Source organism: Aulonocara stuartgranti (genome assembly GCF_965226115.1).
Source record: "Aulonocara stuartgranti genome assembly, chromosome: 1".
NCBI classification, from domain to species: domain Eukaryota; kingdom Metazoa; phylum Chordata; class Actinopteri; order Cichliformes; family Cichlidae; genus Aulonocara; species Aulonocara stuartgranti.
The window spans coordinates 12,171,391-12,193,059 of NC_138939.1; the positions used below are offsets into that span (position 1 = coordinate 12,171,391).

A 21,669-nucleotide genomic window follows, 5' to 3' on the forward strand; every position below is an offset into this window, starting at 1 on the left:
TTAAGCTGTTACCTTTCTTTTTAGGTTTGATCATAAAATGTTAAGGTTCGTTAAGGTCATTTCTCCATGCACCTGACTGGCCGTCACTAACGGCGATGCATTTAAAGTGCGTTTTAACAAACCATCTGTCTAAACCCTGAATATATTTAGATTTGTTTTTTCAGAATAAGCACAAAATCCCCATGTTCATAATTATTTTGGTTGAAAAATAATAATATCATAACTTAGAATTAAAAAAAAAAAAAGAGCAAAATATTGATGTGTACTTACTGTAAGAGCTGCAGGCAGAAACATAAGAGTTAGAATCTGAATAGAGACCACAAATGTTAACACAATGATTATTTTAAGACTTGGGCGATGTTGCTAAAACTTTAACATTTTATTTGTTTAAAATGATATCCAGTACAAAATGTATACAGTAATACCCTTATGTTTGTCACTTCCCCTGAATAAAATATTTTTATCTGTTTAGCTCATGCCAGGTAACAGTATCTATAAGATACACTAGACTGTAATTTGCTCATACAATAGTTGATGACAAAGATATAGCAATAGTACCTTTGTAACAATAAAAACTATTATCGATATTTTGCTGGACACACTTTCAATACAATAAAATTACATACATTGTTCTGTAAAAGTTGCATTGCAATCTGCCCATACTTTACATGATCTTTAATCGTGTATATGTTTTCAATAACTAAGAGACAAAACGTTTGATACAAGTCTGTAAAAATGATCTGGTGGCAATCCGCCGTGTAGCAGTGACTCGGTTTCAGCAAGCGATCTCTTCTGAAGCTGCTGTAACAGATATACAATGCACTTAGATTTGTTCTTTTTTTTTCTTCTTTTTTTGGTAAAACAAGGCAACTTTTCAGACTTCTTAATAAATAAATCCTTTGCAATGACACTGTACCTGTTGATATATCCAGTTTACATATATATATATATATATATTCATAAAATTGTACAAAATATTTTAAAACCTTCTCCACACCCTTCCCATGTATATACTAAAAAAAAACAAAAACAAAGAGTAAGATGGTTGATTTATGTTCACACAGCATTTTGGTGGGTGGGACAGAAAAACATGACACAGTCTGCATGCACCAGTTTTGATTGAAACATAGCTATTCCAGTTCATTGCACCTTCCTGCTCCTTGGCTATGACTATAATGAATCAGGTTAGTGTCTCCTCGCACGCATCACAGCATCAGCCTCATTGATTGGCGGGACTCTTTAACGCCACCCCCGGCGCTCGGAGGTTCTTCTTGTGGGAATGTCACCTTATCTGGTGTGTAGTCGTTCCTCTTCAGATCTGATGAACATGAAAAATGGGAACAAAGTTAAAGTGTGGTCAATAAATCAGAATTCACGCAGGCAAAAAGCTTCACAGATAAGTGGCAACCTAATAACGAAACATGTATGCAATAATGTAGAATAATTTTTTTTTAAAGTAGAAATTTAATTGGCTTATAAGCAGAATAAGAGTACATTAAATACATAACAATTAAAAATCTACGGATGCGTAAATGAAAATAAAGTCTAAATAAAATGAGAATGTAAATAAATATTAATAATATTAATATTATCATCATCAGGTGTGAGGGTTTTTAAAAAAAACAAAAACAACCATGAGTCAGTGGCCAGTAAGCAACCCTGTTTGTCACCAATTTTATTCTGTTGACGTTATAACGCGACCAATGAAAGGATGTGTACGCACAAATTGACGTGTGTGGTTTCACAGTAGTATCTTCCGTGGGTGGAGAGGTGATGTAAGGGTTGAAGGTTTGCATGTGCATTTGATTATGACTGGAACTTGTATGCCTGATATGCGTTTGCTTTTTGTTTATAACCCATTTAGTGTTACATATTCCAGCCCAGAGACTAGGAATGGAAATATGCAAGAAGCTAAATGTGGAACAAAGCATCTTTTTCTAATGTGAGAACAGCTGTTTTGTGAAATACTGCAAGGTTTAGATACAACTTCTGTGGTAGCTCCTGTGATATTACTGATGACTGTGTGGCAGCAGGGGGTCGGTGTACACCCATTACAATAGCACTCATCCACCTTCCATGATCCACAATGTCTGGCCAGCAGAAAAAAAAAATACTTTATGTCAATAAAATCATGTATCAGCTGGGCTTTGGATTTTTTCTTAGGATTTCCCACCTCAGAAGCAGATCAAGTTAAATTGGACTACAATCCCCTGGACTCCACCTGTAATGGCTGCAGGCCCCACTGTTTGCGAACCACTCATTTCGTGTAAGATTAAAGTGAAAATTAATCTAACTAAAGCAACAATTAAATCTCTCTCACCAGGAAGTTTGAGTTTCCGACAGCAGGAGTTGCAGTGGTGTTTTGTACGGAAGTTTCGAATAGCATCGTCTCCCAGGTTTGCAGGTCCAAATATCATATCGTAAGATCTGCAGCAGGCACGGAGACATCATTTAGGACAAACTGACAGTAATGTTAAAACTGAATTAAATATGAAGACAAATTAGAGCTATTTTGTAATATACTGTACTATTTAACTTTAACTTGCTAGTTGCTCTTCTTACATTTCCTCTGAGAAAAATAAAGTATTCTAATTCTGAAATAACATCACAGATTAAAAGGGCGACTGATTTATGTGAGAAATGGAGCACTCACCCCTTCTCACCGCTCTTTATAACTGAAGGATCCGTCAAAATCTCCCCGACACCTACAGGAGGCACAAGATTTGTTTCACAGCTGACAGAGTAAAGAAGATGAGAACACCTCAGCTAACTGCTCACGTTTGTCAACTACAAATACAGATGTCATCATTTCTAAACGAGCCCTTTGTCTTGAACTCCATAACTGATTATTGATGGATCCATGTACTGAAAGTGATGGATCCTATTGTTAAATAAATGAACTTGACAGTTTTTGAGGCATTGAAAGATGAGTTGTAGTTGTATTAGGTGGGACCCATCACATGTCCTGAGGGTGTGTGAAGACATTTTACCCTGCAAGTCGAGCACCAGTAGCTCTCCCCGGGTGTACTCGTAGGTCCAGTGGCTGAAGGCCAGCATGGTTTCCTCCAGGAGATTGGTGGGGACGATCTCATCACCATTGTTGTTGTTGAACTTCCTGAACTCGCCGGTAATGCACTCCTCTATAGCGAACCACTGTCCAGCAGAGTGGCAATACAGCAAAAAGACCTCCAGGAACCTGAAAGCATATAGCAGAACAGGCTTCATTCAAAAGCAGTTTGAAGTTGTTGGAAAGGACGCAACAAAATATATCATGCATTAAGTTTTCATTATGGAGACTTGGTATTAGTTGAAAAATGAACTGCATCTAAAGTTAAACCCCCCCCCCCCCAAACATTTCAAATGACAGAAAGTCTTTGGTGCTCCAGGAAACATTAGTTTGCCTTCTTAAAATGCAAATATTAACAGCAGAAATGTGGCAGCTGCTTTGCATTTTAATTTGGAAAGCAGCCAAGCCAGGTGAACTGCAATAACACAAGAAATATCAAGCTCACTAAATGGTTGGATCTCAAAAAAATGATATGAAAATACCACCAAATAACTGAATGATGTGACGCTGGTGACTGAACCCATAAAATAAAGCAATATCTATGTTAAAAACATTTTAACAAAGACTTTTAGCCCTCACGGAGCACATCACATGAGAACAACAGCAGCACTGTACAAGAAAGAAAAAGCAAACAGATCAAAAGACGCACACAAACTCTACTCACTGCCAGTGCAAACGAAACTCTTCCTGTTTTGTGAAAGCACTGCACTGGATTAATATAAGCTGACTTTTATTTTGAAGTGGACTCAGGAAATACTGGTCTGGTTGTTGTTGCTATGACTCATCAGTGGTCATTTTTAGACATTGGTTTGAATTATTGTGACTGCTGCGATGACCAGAATGATATCAGATTACACACATTGTGATGGAAAAAGAGGCTGACTGTGGCTTTAATGCTTTAATAAAAAAACCAAGAGTTTGTCCAGCTGACCAGAACTGTTAAAGCTGTAACAAACTTTTAAAAAAAGGAAGTGAAATCTTTGAGTTTTATGCTTTAAGTCCTGGAAATTGAGGCCTGCAAAACTGATACAGATGAATAGTAAGGGTTCATTTGCTTAACAAATAAAGGAATGTAGACTGGCCTGTAGTTCAGACTATGACAGTAAATAAGAACAGAGGATGAATACAATGGCTTTATCTAGCCACCATCTTCCAACAGACTATTTTTATTATGTAGATGTACAGGGGTGTTTTTCAGTGGTTGTAAAAGTGTAAATAAAAATTGTCACCATGACGCACGATCAACAAGGCTCATGAACAACTTAAAGTTCATGTCGCAGATGGAAAACTTGAACAAGCTTGTAGTCAAGGTCTCAAAAATATTTGTATGGAAATATAATTAGATTTTTAAAGAACTGATACTAGTACCCAGTGATAACACAGTGACAGACATGCTCATCAAAGTGGATGTAGGATGTTGTACACCCAAGTGAATGACTGACAGAAATAAGAGGAATGGTAGGATATGAAAAATAAAGCCTGAAAGTGGTTCTGTACTTTATGGTTGAATGGGATTTCTGTGTCAGGCACACTCACCTCGGTGAATAGGGGATTGTCTTCGGCCTGATTTGGTTGAAAGCAAATGTCAGTTTCTGAGCAGCTCGTTGTTGTTGAATTTCCTGCAGTGACACAAAGCAGCACTGGATGAAAAGCTTCAAATAACCTTCATAACGCAACGTTACACAAAGCAGTGCATGTGAGGGTTGCCAACAGTGATAAACGAATAAAAATGTTAAAATATTGCCATAAATGACATTATTTTGCTACCCCCAATATGCCAGAGTAATCCACAGGTCAAAATATTTACCCTGAGACAAAGATGGAGCACAGTGTCCTCCTTGTAGATACTCTGCCATGTTTGGACCACCTCAGGAAGGAAGGATTTGACTATATACAGGTGTCCTGGTTTCAGGATGTCGTACTCTGACCAGGTACAGAGCACCTTGAGGGCCCGTCTGAGTCCTCCGCCCATCTCCTCCTTGCTGAGAAACTCTATTTTTGCACAGAGGCCCCGCTGAGCCCAGGAAGACATGCTGTTGTTGATCGTGTTCGGGGAGCTCTCCTCCAGACGGTAAACGGTCACCGGCTCCCCTGAAGGAACACAGAGCAGCGGGTGATGATTACACCTCACACTGTCACGACCTTAAAATAAACAGTAGCTTTAAAACTCATTCATGCAGGCGTATTGGTCTAATAGTGACAGGCGCTTATTTTCGACAGATTTGATTCAATGCGTCTTTAACTACAGTAGCTGCGGGTCGAGCAGCTAGTTAGGCTCTATGCTCATTTTTCCAAATTTTCTAATTGTTTGAGTTTTCACCATAATATTTGTGGATTTTTACTTGAGTCAAATCTTTTTGTAAATGGCATAATTTCCATTAATGCAAAGAAAAAAAAGAAGAAAAAAAAAAAGTACCACTTTAACCGGTAAGGAATTACAGCCATTTTAATATAAAGGCCCAATTTTCAGATGCTAAAAGATCATTGGACAAACTAACATATTCTGACTGTACATGTGTAAAATGTACAGGCCACTGTTCCCACTTTGTTTGACAGTAATACTCTTGCTCCATGTCAATGCACTCTTTTTGGGGGGGGGGGGGGGCCCAATCTGGTGCATGAGTTGCAAAAGTTTTGTCAATCTCTGCTACCACTTTAATAGATTTTCACCTGGATAAATAAGGGATGCATATTTGCTACACATTTCTCTTCCCTGTTCTGTATTTGAATACTTTAAGTCACTTTTCGATTGATTATTCTTGGGACATTTATATCAAAGAAGGCAAACAAACAATGTCTTCGGGCTGGACTTTAACTGAAGTCAGTGCAGTTACAAGATGCATCCTCGTCAGGGACTTATCAAACTTATTCTACTGAATGAGTCGGGGTTTTTTCCAACTCGTGCATTGGAAAATTGGCACAGAGCTCCTCTGGGTGTGTCAGTGAGAGCCTGAAAACCCTTTGTTCCACTCTTCCTCTTCCTCATTAGGAGCAGACAAGGGCTCAGGAAACAACACCCAGTAAATCCAGGTGTAACAAGAACTGCAGGTTCTTGAATGCTCTTAGGCCACTTAGAGTTTACATCCACTTCTCTAAGAACCAGTATTTACATTTAGTTTGTACCAGTATCTCCATACAAAGCCAACATGCAGAACAACAAAACAGAGGTAAAAATTCAACTGTAGTGACGGATTGATTAAAAAAAAAAAAAAGAAGGAATCATTAGTTTAGCAATTTGATCACATAAATTTAACAGATATTGATCAACCAACAAGCCTCTGAATAGGACATGGAAATAAATTCATACAGTCTGGTAATGTGAGCCTTGAGGCTCGATGTTTTGTGAAACCTAGTAGTAGTTTTTTATGTGATTATTTTCTTTCACTGGCTGATTTGGGAGAATAATAAAAAAAACAACAAGAAAACAAAAATAAAACATGTTTGGCATTAGATTAGAGATTAGAATAGGACTAGAGTAATGGTTAAAGGTTAAAAGACCATACAGACTCATTTGGCTGTCGTGCTGCATCCTGGAGGTGTTCATACTAGGACTGTTAACAAATATTCTAGATTTGATTACGGGGGTAAAAAAAAAAGAAGCATTTCTTTGTGCTCTGAGCAGCACAGACTGGAGCTGGACTTCTGACAGAGAAGCTGTGCGTGTAAAACATATTTAAATGTTCTTTGAAAGAATAGTCAAACGTGATTTGGGCCAACTCTTACAGCTGTTACAGCACTAATTCACATAGAACTTAACCAGATTTTATTTCTGAAATTTGATTAGTAACTGGCAGCATGCCTCTTACCCATATAACACATCTAACTCTACTACATACACTCACAGGCCACTTTATTAGGTTCACGAATAACACCAGCTTGGACTTCCTTTTGCCCCCATTCATTCTTTGAGAGACAGATTCAAAAACAAAGTTGCTCTACTGGATTGAGAGCTGGTGACTGCAGAGACCATCTGAGTACAGTGAATTAATGGTCATGTTCAAGAAACCAGTTTCAGATGATTTGAGCTTTGTGACATGGTGGGTTATCTTGCTGGAGCAACCATCAGCAGATGGGTACACTGTAGGTATAACGAGATGGACGTAGTGACAATCTCGTGACAATCGAGAAGTCAAAATGAACAACACACACAAGTACACTTATTTGCTTCACGATCAAACGACAGCTATTGCTGACCCAGCTGCAGATATAGGGTGAGGAAAAAAAGCACAAACAATACTGAAAGCAGATCTGTGATGTTCCGTCTTGATACTTCCTCATTCTGCAACTGCCTGCATCAAGCTTTCGGCTGGGATTTTCACCTTGTGAAGTACTGTTCTTACCTCTAGGTGGCACAGGGGTGAAGGGGATGCTTTGAGACAGCCGCATCAAGTTGTTCCGCTCCACAGCTACAAGAGGAAAAGTACACATGAACATACACCATGTACAGCAGCAGTAGAGGAGTGAGCTGAAGTAAAACTACAGAAAATACTTTGTCTCGGTTACACTTTTCACCTACATTTTAGTACTGATTTTAATAAAAATATTAATAGATACAAACATGGAACAGATCTTACTGTCTAGCATCACCATCTCACCTGAGTACTGGTAGCTTTCAATGGGCTTGAATGGAGAGCCAATAGCTACGGAAAACAGAAAATAATGTGTTTATATTTGTGCAAAACATACCAGCAATAATGACTCAATGATCTTCGGAATTAATCATTTAAGACCGTCCAGACTATCAAACAGACATTTTTACCTCTGACCCTCAGTGCTATTTTATTGATAAAGCTTCTTTGCTGTAAGTCAGGGCTGTCTGATTATAACAAAAATCATTATTGTAATTTTTTAGTTAATACTGAGATCATGCTTGTTTAGTCACAGTAATGTAGAACTACAACTTCCTTGCGACTAGAACACAAAAATAAGTGGAGGACATATTTGCAATCAGCTCTTAGTATTAAAAAACTCAACTTAACTAGCTGTCAACTTGTATTCCGGTTATGTTCCTATATAAAAACATGGTCGCCAAGCCGTTAAATCACCATTCTGCAGCAACTAGTTGACTATTTGTGGGGGATTTGCGGTATTATTGGAAATAAACTGCACTGCACTTCATACACTAAAGTCACTTTAACGATGGAAGCTGACTGCGTACGCATGTTTGAAGCGATCATTTTAAGGTTAAGTTCATTGCACACTGTTGTAATACTCTGGGTTGTACCAGAGTCTCCAATAACTGTCTTCAATAATGTCACTGTAGTATTAAGAAAAAGAAACTTTTCTTTGTAATCGTGAATTTTCTTGAACTTTAATTATAATCATTTAAACCTAAATAATTAGTTGTAGTAATCCAAGTAATCCTACCAGAGAGAAGCAACATTTTAAAAAAAGGGGAATAATTGCATAACATTATGCAGCTTAATAATTGTTCTATTTTAATTACCTTGTTTTCATAAATCTCCAGAACAACATTTTAAATGATAAGTTTTGGAGATATTAGCTGTATAGATGCCTGCTTTACTCGATTATTGGGAAACTAGATGGAATTTTGTGGCTTATTTTGGTTAACAGATTCAGCTCAGTTGAAATATTACAAATTAAACCTGCTTTTAAAAAGGTTTGTGTCATGGTTTCTGCAAAGAAGCCTTGCTGTTCCTGAGTTTTTCAAATAGTGATTTGAGCACCAGAGAAGTGCCATTTATTTCTATTAAAATCAATGAAGCCAGACCTGACACTTCCAAATTAGGGCAGCTTCCATTAAATCAATCTGAATGGATTAAAAGTACTGCATGTCCACAGTTAAATAATGTTCCTTTAAGAAAAACGTGAATTGTTCCAACATCCACCAGCAGGTGTCACTGCACTACTTAACAGAGGCACAAACAGGCCCATGCTCTTTTTTACTTCTAAAAGTTTTTTTTAAATTTAAGAAAAAAAATAGATTGAAGTATAAAAATGTGATATCTATACATTATTAAATTTATTACAATTTCAAGCCAGTTGTTTGTTTTATAAGAAATTCTAAAAGTCACATGTATGATCAAATATTTCACACAAATATCTTACTTTAATTTGTCATGTCTTTAGTATCATCAATTTGTTTGTATAGATATTAATAAATTATTTAAAATATTTTAATGACTGTTTTTTTACCGACTGACACTATTCAGGGCCAGAAATGTGTTGCAGATACATTTAAATACTTGTTTTGTTCAAAAATACATAAAATGATTTTCATATATAAAGACAAAAACAACAAATGCCATTTTCCACTCATTTTAAAAGTTTGCTTTAAAACTGATTGGATTAGCCATTTTTCACTGGATTAATCTCCCACTAAAGCTCAGAATAGATGAAATGACTAATGCAGATAACTATTGTGCTTTTTGGCCAGTCAGCGACACTCACAGTCCTTTCTGGGTCCGAGGTGGGCGTGACGTGGCGTATAGAGAGAAACTGCAGCTGTAACCACAGAAGAAGAACTAAACAGTAAAAAACTGATCCAGAAAAAAAACAAACCAAAAAAAGCCCCATTAAACATTCTGCAGCAGCGTTTCTCTCTCCTATCAGATTTGTCTGCAGGTGTAGGCTTTTAAATATTAGTGAAATCGTTCCTCTCTATCACATATTATTGATCCGTTCTAGACCTTTCCTTCTCTGGAAAATGCTTCGCACAACTCTAAACACGTGCTGTGACGTGTTCTTCCCTTAAGGTCAACTGAGTTTATTCTAAAGAACAATGCTGCGAAAGACAAATCACAATTCTTCAGTTAAACATTAACGAAATATTGTGAAAATGGTATTTTAAAAAAAGGGAAAGGTGTTTTTGGTGAAACCTGTTACAGTATAGATTTTATTGCACACAAAGGATGTTGAGAAAGCTAACAGATCAAAGATCATTGTGATAACATTGTAAGTAAAGCAACCGAACTAGTTAAGCCAGACAGAAAACCCTGACTACGCAGATTTCAGAGGAGCACAGATCTCACCTGTTAGTGTGTCTTCCCCAGGGGCTCGCCTGATAGGGGAAATACACAAATAAATACAAATAAGTACTAAAGCCCAGCTTGACTTTGACTTTACTCTGTGCCTGTGTGCACGTGTGTGGGTGTGGACACTTACAGGCTGCTGGCTTGGGCCGATTTGACCTGAATTCTTTCCTGGTAAAGAAAGCAGAAGTTGTTAAACAGTTACAGGAACAGGTACAAATATAGTTCAGAGTTAATCTGCACAATATATGACTTTTTCCGATGGAAAGTACACGGACTAATCTTACCAGTACTGCAGCCCTGGGGTCATCATGTGTGAGGATGTCTTCAGCAGACACTCTGCTCCTGTCCTTCTTTGTCAGAGCTAAAGAAACACAACCAGTGACAAACAACCCGTATATTTCAAAAGACGTGAAACATTGATCACATTAATATACAGTCTGTTCAAAAGTATTCTGGAACAATGTTTGTCATTTTTCATCTGGCCATCTTCAAAGTGGATTTTAGTTCAAACAATCAGAACGTGATTGATTTCCAGCGAGCGATAGCGACGTTATCGGCCTCACGAAACCGTTCTTCAGTCAGTTGTTCAGTTACCTTGAGCTTCTGAAAATAGGGGACGTTTGCTGCTTTGTTACCTTGGAAACTTGAGCTGGGAGTGACGTCATACCCAAGATGGCTGAGTTCTAGTATTTGCAGCTGTTTTTGTTTTGTTCCCCATCATTCAGCCGTCACTACCATTACGTGCAGCATTTCCATCTTCCCACTTTCAATGTAACGCAGTATTTGTATAAAAACAGCTATAATTCCTCAACACTTAATGTACTACCTGAGTCACACTGAAACTGTGTGACACAATCACATTGTGTGGTGGTGTACAAAGGAAAACTTACAAAACTTCTGGACCCACTGCATGTTATAATTCATCGCTGTTTTGTGAACTTACTCGAGTCTGGATGAAGAAAGGCTGGGTTTCTGTCAAACTCAGTGAAGCCAGCATAAGAGTTGACTGCTCTGATGTGAGTGTGACCTTCGGGTTGAGCCTGGGGACGACACAAAAACACAGTGAGATTAAAAAACTAAAATAACAAAAACAAAAGCACACATGCAAAAAGTTGCGTGAAGGCAAACAGTTCTTAATCACAGATCTGTGGTGAATTTGACAGTTTAGCTGTAACAGGAAAGATTATTTCATACAACCGTTAAGTTAACCTAACAGAAATTTAGCATCCTGTTTACCCATCATGTTTTAATAAGTCAGCCATCTGTCACACACCAATTAACAAGTTACTGAATGACTCTTCCGAGTGTTTTTTTGTTTTTTTTTGATTAGTCAGAACACGTATTTGCAAATTCAGGAAAAATGAGACCGGTTTGTTTTGCTGTGGTTTGGTTGTTTTTACATGCTTATTATGCAAACAGCCCAGTCAGTCATGTTAGGAGTCTACATATGAAAATGTCTGCGGAGGTCTGACATTATGAGAAGAGAAATTTTAAAATAAATAAAATACACATCGGTATAGGTGACATACACACACCTGGGATTTGGTCTGTGGGGTCGGGCTTTGCTGTTTGCTGGAGGTGGGTGTTGCTTTGGCCAAAGAGTGCTGGAGTTCCTCACTGTCTTTATGTCCTGAACCAAGAAAACATCAAGTTATATTCCTATTACAAAATCTAATGCAACTGCTCAAATTAATTCAAATTAAGACAAACAAAAAAAAAAAAACATACACAGTCCCTGATTTAATGACACGACCAACCCCTTCATGGTGAAATAATCTCAGTTCAACATCTGATTCCTCACCCCCACCTGACAGACACAAATACCTTAAAATAATAGGGCTGTCCCGAATACAAGTTCTTTTGAGATCCGGGGGACACACATAATCACTAACTATTGTGAAATAGTGCCACATGCAGTGTAAAAATCTGTCTGGGTACTGCTGTTTGCTGGATGGTACAGAGAGAAAGAGATATGTGGTTTACGCCGAGTAAAAATGCCCACTGATTTTTTTTTTTGTGGTTATAAAAAGCTGCTAAAACTTGCAACAATCTTACAACAGTGAGGTGGTGAGCTAAAATGACGATCACTGCTGTTAACGAGAACTGTGAAAACCCATAATTTCCAGGCTTGTCTCTGATATATATACACACACATATATATTTATTTATTTATTTTGATGCCTATGCAACTAAATAAATCCGAATACTCAAATATTTGGGTGCAGCCCAAAAAAACAAAACAATACAAAACAAAAAACATTCATTGTTAACTTCAATAAGAAAACCAATCACCCACACTCGTGTGACTTAGGTGAAAACCACAGAACTACCCAAGAACAAGTCGGGCAAAAGGTCCAGACAGAGCAGAGAAAGGAAAGGAGAAGGTCCCCAGCCAAAGCACTACTGCACTCCTGATCTGGAGGTGGACAGCCCCAGCACCTGGCAAATGGAGCTCAGACTGAAACTCAAACCTCTTGCTGCATTTGGCCCACTCGCCAGGCTCCTCTTGTCATGATGACCTTCTGACCAACTCTGACCTTCATAGCAAGATGTTGCTTGTTCTGACACTCCCACTCTCTTTATCCACTGTCTGTGGGGTCTCCTGGATGCCACAGCAAACGTTTCAGTGCAGCCTGGCAGTCTATTATTTCCATAGCTGTCACCCAGTGGTGATGTTAACTCGGGGTCTGGAGAGAGTTCATCATCTGTATACCGTCTACTCGGATAGCCGGATCTGCCCTCGTCGTCACTGAATGCCTCGTTTACATATCCCAAATTGGAGTCCCACTCTCTCTCCCCCTTTGCTAACCCCTCTGTGTTCTCAGGCTTCACAGCGCAAGCAGGCAAGCAAACAGGCTGAGTAGAGCCAGAAGTCTTAGACACAATAACAACAGTAGGATAGAGACACACACACTTTTCATCCTCCTCTTTTATCTTCTCATCACCAGATTCAGCCTCATTCACATACTTACCCACAAATGCCCCAAACTCTACAGAGGTGCTGTCTGACTGTAGGGGGTGCTGGTAAAGCCCAGACAGAGCTAGTTCAGAGTGGCTGGAGCCACTGGGCTGGGAGGGGGTGCTGCTGATGTGGAATTGAACCCCAGGGGAGGGCACATTAGGCAGGCTGGATGGTGAGTCGGAAGGGCCCGGCTCTTGTGGACGGGTCTGCTTAGTCTGAGTGAGCGAGTGTCCTCGTTGACGCAGCTCTGAAGAGGAAACGGGCACAACACTTTGCTCAAAGGCCCTGCAGTCGGCACTGCTTGACGAGCCAACCTCTGCAGCGAGGTGTCCAAGCCCGAACAAGCCCCTCCTCTCTGGACTCAATGCTGGGTTCAGGGTGGGGTCTGGCCCCAATTCTGATGCAGGACTGGGCCCGATTCTCCGTCGGCTTTCTGTCCCAGCCCTTCGTTCTGCGCCCATCCCAAACAGAGCATCCGCAATGGTAGCTCCTGTCTGGGGAAAAGAGGAGCCAAAGTAGGCACTGACACTGCTTTTTCCTTTCACAGATGATTTGGAGAGGGGGCCAGTGTCTGTCGACATGGGGGCAATGCTCGGGACCACATTCTTAGACAGACTGAGCTCCCGAGTGATCTGATTGTGGACCTTGCTGGCTTCTGATGCCCTCTGAACTGTGAGTGTCTTCAGAGTGTCCACGGTCAGGGCTGAGAGGTCCTGCAGGTGGCCAATCTGAGAGTCCAATGTGTGCAATGAGCGCTTTATAAAGTTCACCTTGTTTCCAACCTCCTTCAGCTGCAAGCACATGACCTCAACCCTGTAAATGACAAACAGCAGCTTTCATTACTTACAGAACAACCCAAATTACCTGTAACTTTCCTCATTCAATTCAAATCAAGAAAACTGTTCAGATATTGTTATATTGTTTGTTGAATGTTGCTCTTTTCCCTTTTTGCTGAGTTTTTCCTCCTGTCCTTGGGCAAGTACTTCCATAACAGCCTTTTTATGTCCCTGAGATGACTCATGTTATAATTTGGTGCTATATAAATAAAATTTAAGAAAATAGATTTCTTGTTTAATATTACTGGTACAATTTTCTGGGTGTTTATTAAAACAAATAAAGAAAAAGAAACTGCCATTTGTTTTAATACTTTGAAAACGTATCTTGCCTCTGTGAAGGCCAACAGTGGTCTTACCTTTCTGAAGTAAGGCGTATGCGTTCCTCACTTCCCGAGTGAAACTGATCATCCTTCTCATGAAAGTACGTCTCCACACACTGCTCCTCAAAATCATGAAGCTTCTTTTGGTCTTCCTCTGTGAGAAACAGCTCTGAAAAAAAAAAGAAGCAACAGCAACTTGTAACTGCTGTACATTTCTTTGATGACCACTTAAACTGCTTGTAATGAGTATAAAAAGTATACTTGGTCCGTAGATATTCTCCTTCTTCCTTTTTCTACACATACAGAAGAGGGAGTATATATGGCACAGTAGGATGAAGGGAGGTGGGAGGACAGGCTTCTCATGGTAGGCCATAATGAAGTGGTAACGCTGGTACTTCCACACCAGATTAGAAATGGACTTTACTTGCATATAGACATTGCTGGAAGCAGAGTTAAACATTTAACTGTCAACTGCATCAATGGCAAGATCAACAATGAAATCAGAAAGCAGTATCAGTAAATGGACAAAACCAATATGGAGGAATAGAAGTTTAAATGTTCACATAGCTCAAAGCTGGGCAATGCTGAGGCTAAAAAGTACTTACTTGAAAAAGGCGATTAGGAGGTTGACCATCAATATGTACTGCACAAAGAGGTAGACTGCTTGTAGGAAAGGCGTCAGCCACACTCCTGCTGTGCACAGCGACTTCACCGATTGATCACTGTTGTTGGCACAAACTGTGAAGGAAAGAAGTCCATTAGGAGGGAGCAGGACAAACATCCACCAACCTTCTAATATTACAATGCACACACATGCAGGTTTAATTCATTGTCTTCTACAACTAACATTCAAAGATAAAGGAGGACAGCAAAGCTTCAACAGTGTGATGGAGATAAAAATGACTGGAAAAAAATGCTCAAATGACTGCAGTCGTAACATTCTTCATAGTTTTGTATCAGACGTATTCATTTTATTTTTATTTCTACTGGCTACAGCTGTTTGAAACATCGTGAATTGATTCTTTAGCTGCCACAAGGTCATGATAACCTATGTGATCAATTTAGCAGCTTGTAAAATGTCAGCATACCAGCTCAGATTACGGAGGTTGGCCAAGTGTTTTGTTCCACCAAAGCTTCAAATGCACCCAACACAAATGATGACCACTTAAGCACTGCCTTTTAATCTAGACCATTAAGAGCCACATCAGGACAGTTGATGCTGTGGTGGAGCAAAATGTCCTGCCCTCCTAAAGTGACCTGTTCTGGTTGCCGCTGTTTGGGAACCATGTTGTGCCAAAGAGGTTGTGGGAGCAAACGATGATTAGGATATCGTGGGTTTGATTTCCAGTGCTTGTTTTGACTGATGATTAGCTGACATGCTGTGGTGAGAAGCTTTGAACAAAACTGCCCTAACCCTCCTAGTCTCCCCTACCAAGCTCATCGTCCTTACCATCGATTTCATAGGCATATACTTCCCCATACATCATCCAGTACGGCTGAAAAACCACGTCTTTGGCCAGCGTCCAGCTTGGCTCCTCATTCGGATACAGAATAGCTTTCCTAGGTACTCCATAGCTCAGCAGGACTATAGCCATTATTACCACAATATAGAACATGTTGGCCACCTGCAAGTGCATCACATCAAGTCAATGGAAAACATGATGGATAAATAATAACCATATTAATTATCCATATATGAAAATATTAGACTGCTAAAAAAAATTTTAGGGACTTTTTAGTATATATAGGTTACATCCGGGATTTAAAGTAAACTCGAATTTAAGTTTTTATATGAAACAAAAACAAGCTGATGCTTTTCCAGTTTTTAGTTTGGTTTAAAAAATTATTGATTTTAGCTGATAGAAAATCTTTCCAAAGCTTGTACTGAAATCACCCAGGATTATTAGTCTAATACATTTTTAAGCTGTTGAAATGCACATAATTAAACATATGTTGATTACATTCTGATTCAATTTTGCTTAATTTAAGAAGAAATCTAATAAATTAGGAAATATGTATTTGCTTTCTGGCTGAGTTGGAACACTAATACCACCAATACAACACTAATACCACTACTTTTAAATACCGTATATATAGTAGACTTTAGTCAAATATACATAATATTTATTTATTCAAATGCCAACTACATATGAAGCTTCTTAACTAAAAACAAAACAAAACTGAAAACAAGCAAAATAATGTTTCTGGTTTTGTCCAATGGTTTAAAAAAAAAAAAAAATCCATATATCAACACCTGGAATTGCACCAATTAGACTTCAAATTAAGTGTGATGCCACACAATCCCCTTTAAAAAAAATTCACTTTGCAAATTATTATTATTATAATAATTATTTATTTTTAAAGGGTGTCAGAATTTAAAGGAGCTGGTTGATGGACATGTTTAAGCTTTGGACAAAGCCAGGCTAATCAGTTTAGCTCAAGTAAGTGCTAAGCTAGCTCATAATCGTTTAGTCCCAGTAAGGAAGCGAATTTAGTGTTTCATCACAGAATGCCAAATAAAATGAACCAGCCTCAGAGTTTATCTCATCATTTCATCCAATATTATATTTAACTATACCATAACATGTGATGTTATATTTTAATAGCACAATAAATGGTGAAACTAAATGTGGCAGTTTAGGATAACATAGTGCGGTACAATACCTGCAGATGGTGCTGTTTAAATATGAATTGAAAGTGATTAAAAAAAGCGAAAATAAACATGGCATATACATCAATACACAAAAGCCAGGAATCTCTGAGAGTTTGTTTAAATTGTGAACAAACTTTAGAAACAAACTAAGAAAAAAAGAAGAAGCCAGATTTGCAGCTGGTGCTCCTTGCAGAGATGGGATAAGGAGAATTTGCGGCCAACAACCACACAGAAAGCATGGAGGTTCGAGGACAAGCCTTCTGACAAGCTATCAGGTCATTATCAGAGGCTGCTGAGAGAAGCAGGAAATTGGCTTTAGAAGACGCTGTCGTCCACCTGGGCTGCAGTATGTCTAACATGAGAGGTAAAAGTGGGAGTGGGGGTGGGGATGGGACACCTAGCATGCTAGGTACTATTGTTGAGGTTTCTGGGGTTTTCATGGGCCTCTAAAGGAGGATGCCCCTTGTTAACCAGCACAACAAAGGTTTTGCAGGACTAAAACACTCAACCTGGGGATAAAGTAACTCAGTCTGCAGTTCTTCATTTCTGTTATGCAGAAACTATGTCTGACAGGCCCAGGAGCCTGGAGGCAATGTTTTCCCTTTTACGTGAGATTCACTCTGCATGCCTCAAGTTGAATTTTCCTAGAACCACATACCAGACATTGTTGTGCTTGTGGTATGAAAGTAAATTAAACAATCTCATCCTCAGTGTCACAAGTTGCTGTAAAATTTGTGTTCAAATGAATACTAAACTTAGAAAAGACTCACCATTTTGGCAATCATCATAACGTAGGGCCCAGCTTGTTGATTAACAGTCAGGAAATCCAGGAGTCGCACATACCAGAAGATGATGTTAAGACAATAAACTGTCCTCCCAGGGCCAAAGGCATCACCTCCGCCCAACCTCAGGCCACAACCAATAAAGAAGGTCACAATGGCCAGGAAGTCGGACACGTTGAAATATTCGCTGAACCACACCTTTATTTTCTGACTTATTTTGCCAGCCTCAGCCATAAACATCTAGAGAGTAAAAGCAGTAATAGAGAAGAGAAGTGAAATCAGAAAGACATTAAACAACAGTCAGTCCTCCAGAAAGAAGCTGTAATAATAAGCTAACCTCTGTGTATTCCTATGAAATGCAAACTCATTTTGGACAACGAACTTATGGAGACTCATGCATCTGAAAAAGGAACACTTCTGATCCACGCACCTCTCTGATTTTCTCAATGGCAGCCGTAAAGATGTAGACGATGACCACCCACTCTTGAAGAGTAGGCCATTGAGACATTTTCACCAGCACCACATATGTGTACAACATCAAGTAGCCCAAGTAGAAGAGCTGAATATGGGAGACAAATAAAGTAAGGTTCATTTAAAAAAAAAGAAAAAGAAAAATTCCTCCCTCCCATCCCTCCTACATGTGAAACAATGCACAGCAGATTCTCTATAGTATATAAATCAGAGGGGACGGAAATGGAAAACGGCCCTGGCTTACAAAGAGCCCCTAATTCAGATAACTTCCTCAGTTAATTATTTTGAGATGAGGTCAGTTAAAGTCCTTCTAAAGGGTTGAACCTCATCACTTTGAGTTGGGAACAAATAGTCATGTCCCTGAAGTCTCTGGCCTCAGAGCTCAGCTGGTGGTTAGCCGTCTGAATAAATATTGTGAGAGAAATTCATCCCTCTCAGTCTCAAGTGAAACTCACAACTCTCAGTTCCCAGAAGGTATTAATGGGGCACTTTGGTGGATTACTTGATAAATGGAACAGAAAATGCTCAAACAATTGTTATTTTTATTAAAACCTGTTTAGTCAGTGCATTTAATATAAAACTGATTACTCACAGTGATAAATTGAAAAGTAAATACCTAACCATAAAGGCTTTAGGGCCTCTTACCAGCAGCACATTTACTGTAATATATTAACAACCCAATATTAGTCACAACTCCTGGGCTTAGTAGTTCATTTGCCCTCTTTGGACATGTGCAGAAGAGGGATCCCTGACATAATTGGCAGAGGATATTAAAAATAGAGCTGCCAAAGAGACTGTTCATCGATGTGGTAAAAGAGGCCATGCAGATGGCTGTTGTGTTAGAGGAGGATACAAGAAACAGGATGAGTGTGCCACCAAGAAACCAAACAAGGGGGTGTTTTTAATGTTTGGCAACAAAAGGTTTAAAAATTATGTTGATGAAGCAGGTCTTTAGGCAATAGAATGGTGGAAAAGGTACCGTTTATTTTGCAAACATTTTAATAAAATAAAATGTCAATGACACAAAGTTAAAAAAATAAAATGAAATAGAATGCAGCCTCAGTGGAAGCTGCCAACCCCCCCGACTCTACTACTCAGTCCCCACACTTATGTCTTTCCCAGCCTCACATGGACCCTACCACTTAAGTGAGGAAACCACCAATATATAAATATAAATAATCATGACAATGATAATCCTCAGTTCTGGTAACACTTTAAATATGAATACCTATATGACATATACTGCGCAGCCATATGTTCAAAGAAAGTCAATAACTACAGAAAACCCACTCTGTTGCTCTCCTCTACTGCTCCTATCATGCAAACTTGTCTTTACTACCCACCGACAACCAGGTGACCCACAGAAGGCAACAGGAAAACCAATCAAAACACTAAACTGCGTCCACCGAAAAAACTCCACCATCAAAAAGTAAACAGAAACTTGTGATCAAACACTGGGAAGGGTGAAAAGAGGATAGGAGTGACTTAAATCCCAGTAAGATGGAGCGAGATGATCTTATAGTAACACAGGAGAAGATGATACAGAAGACTTTAAAGTACAACTGTCATACTAGTCTAAGGAGCTTGGAAAAAAAGCAAAAAAAAGTCATTCACCCACTATTAATCACGAGCCTCATCACACAGTAGTAATATTCTTATAATAGCGAGTCAGTGACCCTCTTAAGGGACAATCTGCACTAGGGTTTAAATATCTGGGACTCTCCACCATTTGGTTTTAGAACTAAAGAAGCCTCTTGGATGAGATTTGCAATGTCTTCCAGAAACTTTAAGAAGTCCAGTCACTTTCTTTCCAAGCTCCTTAAACTACCATGACCTAAATGACTGAGAACCTACACAGACAAACTGTCGTACCATAACATCAAATTAGTCTTTAAACGTGTAATTTGTATCACATTACTATATTATTACTATTTGCTGAACATGTTTTCTTGTGCTGATGAATAAGTGTCAGATGCCTGATGTTTTTGTCGAGTCCAACTTTTTCTTTAGAGGCACCATGAGGCTGGCATGTGGTTTTAAGTAAATTTCTTCAACTTCTGCACAGCCAGATATTGTACAATTTTACACAGACACTCTGATAAAATAATAAACTCTGATATATATAATCAGACTCAGAAGACAGACAGACAGATAGATACATAGACAGATATAGATATATCTCAGATCAAATTTAAATTTGTCCAGCAGTTTGTTTTGTGGTTAAATAGTAACAAAACTTGAGACATTTCCAACCTCAGTTTCACTTTGTGTTCTATACCTAGCAACAACCATGAACAAACTAACACAGTAAACGAAGACGGTGAACATTATACCTGCTTAACATCAGCAGTGTCTGTGTCAGCAAGCTTAACTGTCAGCATTTCTGAAGAAACTTTGCCTCCACGCAAATATCATTCCATATCAAAATCAACTAAATCTGAGAACAGTTCCCACCTGACCCTAAATGAATCAGCCAGTTTTGATGTTTTAAGTAACATTATTTTTCTGCTATTTTTAAGTCACATAACTTTTTAAGCACAGGAGGGGTTCAGAAAGGAAGCAATGCCTAACTCTAGTGTTTCCCATCGTTACGCTGACTCTCAATTTAAGTTTGTATAAAATTGCTACTTAAGTAGTACAATTTTTTAAGTAGGTCAAACACACTGTAAACTGTGGGAAAGTCTTAAAATGTCCTCCCACACACACACACACACACACGTCCAGTTTCTTAGTGTAACGTTAATTAAGTCAGTTGTGAAAACTGTTGAACCTTGACATGTGAGGTGTGATCTGCTGGAAAAATCAGCCATTATCCCACGGGTGATAGGCAAGTCAGCGGTGCAGTGATGCAGTAATGTGCTTAAACTCGGATGAAATCTGCTAAAGCAGATGTAGATAAGCGTAGGCAGAGGCTATATTCTGTAGGCTAGTGGGTTTTAGTGATGTATCAGTAACCAACAAAGATCAGTCCCAACCTAAGTTTCTGAGAACTAGTGTTGGGCAACAGTGAGAAAAATGCGAGAGAAAAGAAGAGCGTGAACCTGACAGTGCATGAGCGTATTTAAGAAAATATATTATAACATAATTTTCCTCAAGGAAAATTAGTAGAAGGACTCGTGCTGTTTGAAAGGTGCACCCCTTGCCTTCTGATTTGAACACACTTTCCTGCCCACTCTCTACTGTATTTTATTTAAAATAAAAAGTAACGATGTGGAGATGAAGGTGGTGCTTTGCCACTTGGGGACTGCCTAAACACAGGTAAAACAAAACCCACAACTGAATGATGAATACCAGATACAAGACAAGAACAAGAAGAAAAATATATATAAAGACCTCTTACCAATAATCTAGAACCATTAATTGTAAGTTTTATATTGGATATTTTAGTGTGATTATGTTCCATAAGCTTTCATGTGGGTGAGATACTGTGAGATCAATCAGGGCTGCCCCTTGTACCTTCTACTGTCTCAATGGTGTTTGATTACCTCAAGTCGTTAAGTCTCGAGCAACACCTTTATTGCTTTACTGAATTTTTCCTAGACACGTATTGCTGGAGTTTTAACTTCTTCAGACTTTATCCCCT

The 21,669-nt window shown here is 38.9% G+C and overlaps 1 protein-coding gene across 3 annotated transcripts in view; it reads right to left on the reverse strand.

Moving 5' to 3' along the window:
- Positions 1-356: 356 nt before the first annotated feature.
- Positions 357-21,669, reverse strand: part of trpm7 (transient receptor potential cation channel, subfamily M, member 7) — an 89,965-nt gene continuing 68,652 nt past the window's right edge. The window contains exons 20-40 of one of the 3 annotated variants that reach the window (XM_082527634.1): positions 18,046-18,174; positions 17,604-17,855; positions 15,631-15,805; positions 14,786-14,918; positions 14,442-14,620; positions 14,217-14,349; positions 12,534-13,837; positions 11,598-11,692; positions 11,006-11,102; positions 10,347-10,423; positions 10,193-10,230; positions 10,060-10,088; positions 9,479-9,532; positions 7,663-7,707; positions 7,408-7,473; positions 4,875-5,158; positions 4,604-4,686; positions 2,991-3,196; positions 2,654-2,705; positions 2,321-2,427; positions 357-1,318 (exon numbers count right to left, since the gene is read on the reverse strand). In XM_082527634.1, coding sequence (XP_082383760.1) covers positions 1,206-1,318; positions 2,321-2,427; positions 2,654-2,705; positions 2,991-3,196; positions 4,604-4,686; positions 4,875-5,158; positions 7,408-7,473; positions 7,663-7,707; positions 9,479-9,532; positions 10,060-10,088; positions 10,193-10,230; positions 10,347-10,423; positions 11,006-11,102; positions 11,598-11,692; positions 12,534-13,837; positions 14,217-14,349; positions 14,442-14,620; positions 14,786-14,918; positions 15,631-15,805; positions 17,604-17,855; positions 18,046-18,174 — 3,651 coding nt within the window. In that variant the 3' untranslated portion in view covers positions 357-1,205. The remainder of the gene's footprint in view (positions 1,319-2,320; positions 2,428-2,653; positions 2,706-2,990; positions 3,197-4,603; positions 4,687-4,874; positions 5,159-7,407; positions 7,474-7,662; positions 7,708-9,478; positions 9,533-10,059; positions 10,089-10,192; positions 10,231-10,346; positions 10,424-11,005; positions 11,103-11,597; positions 11,693-12,533; positions 13,838-14,216; positions 14,350-14,441; positions 14,621-14,785; positions 14,919-15,630; positions 15,806-17,603; positions 17,856-18,045; positions 18,175-21,669) is intronic. The other 2 variants (XM_082527636.1, XM_082527635.1) reach the window with 2 other exon arrangements.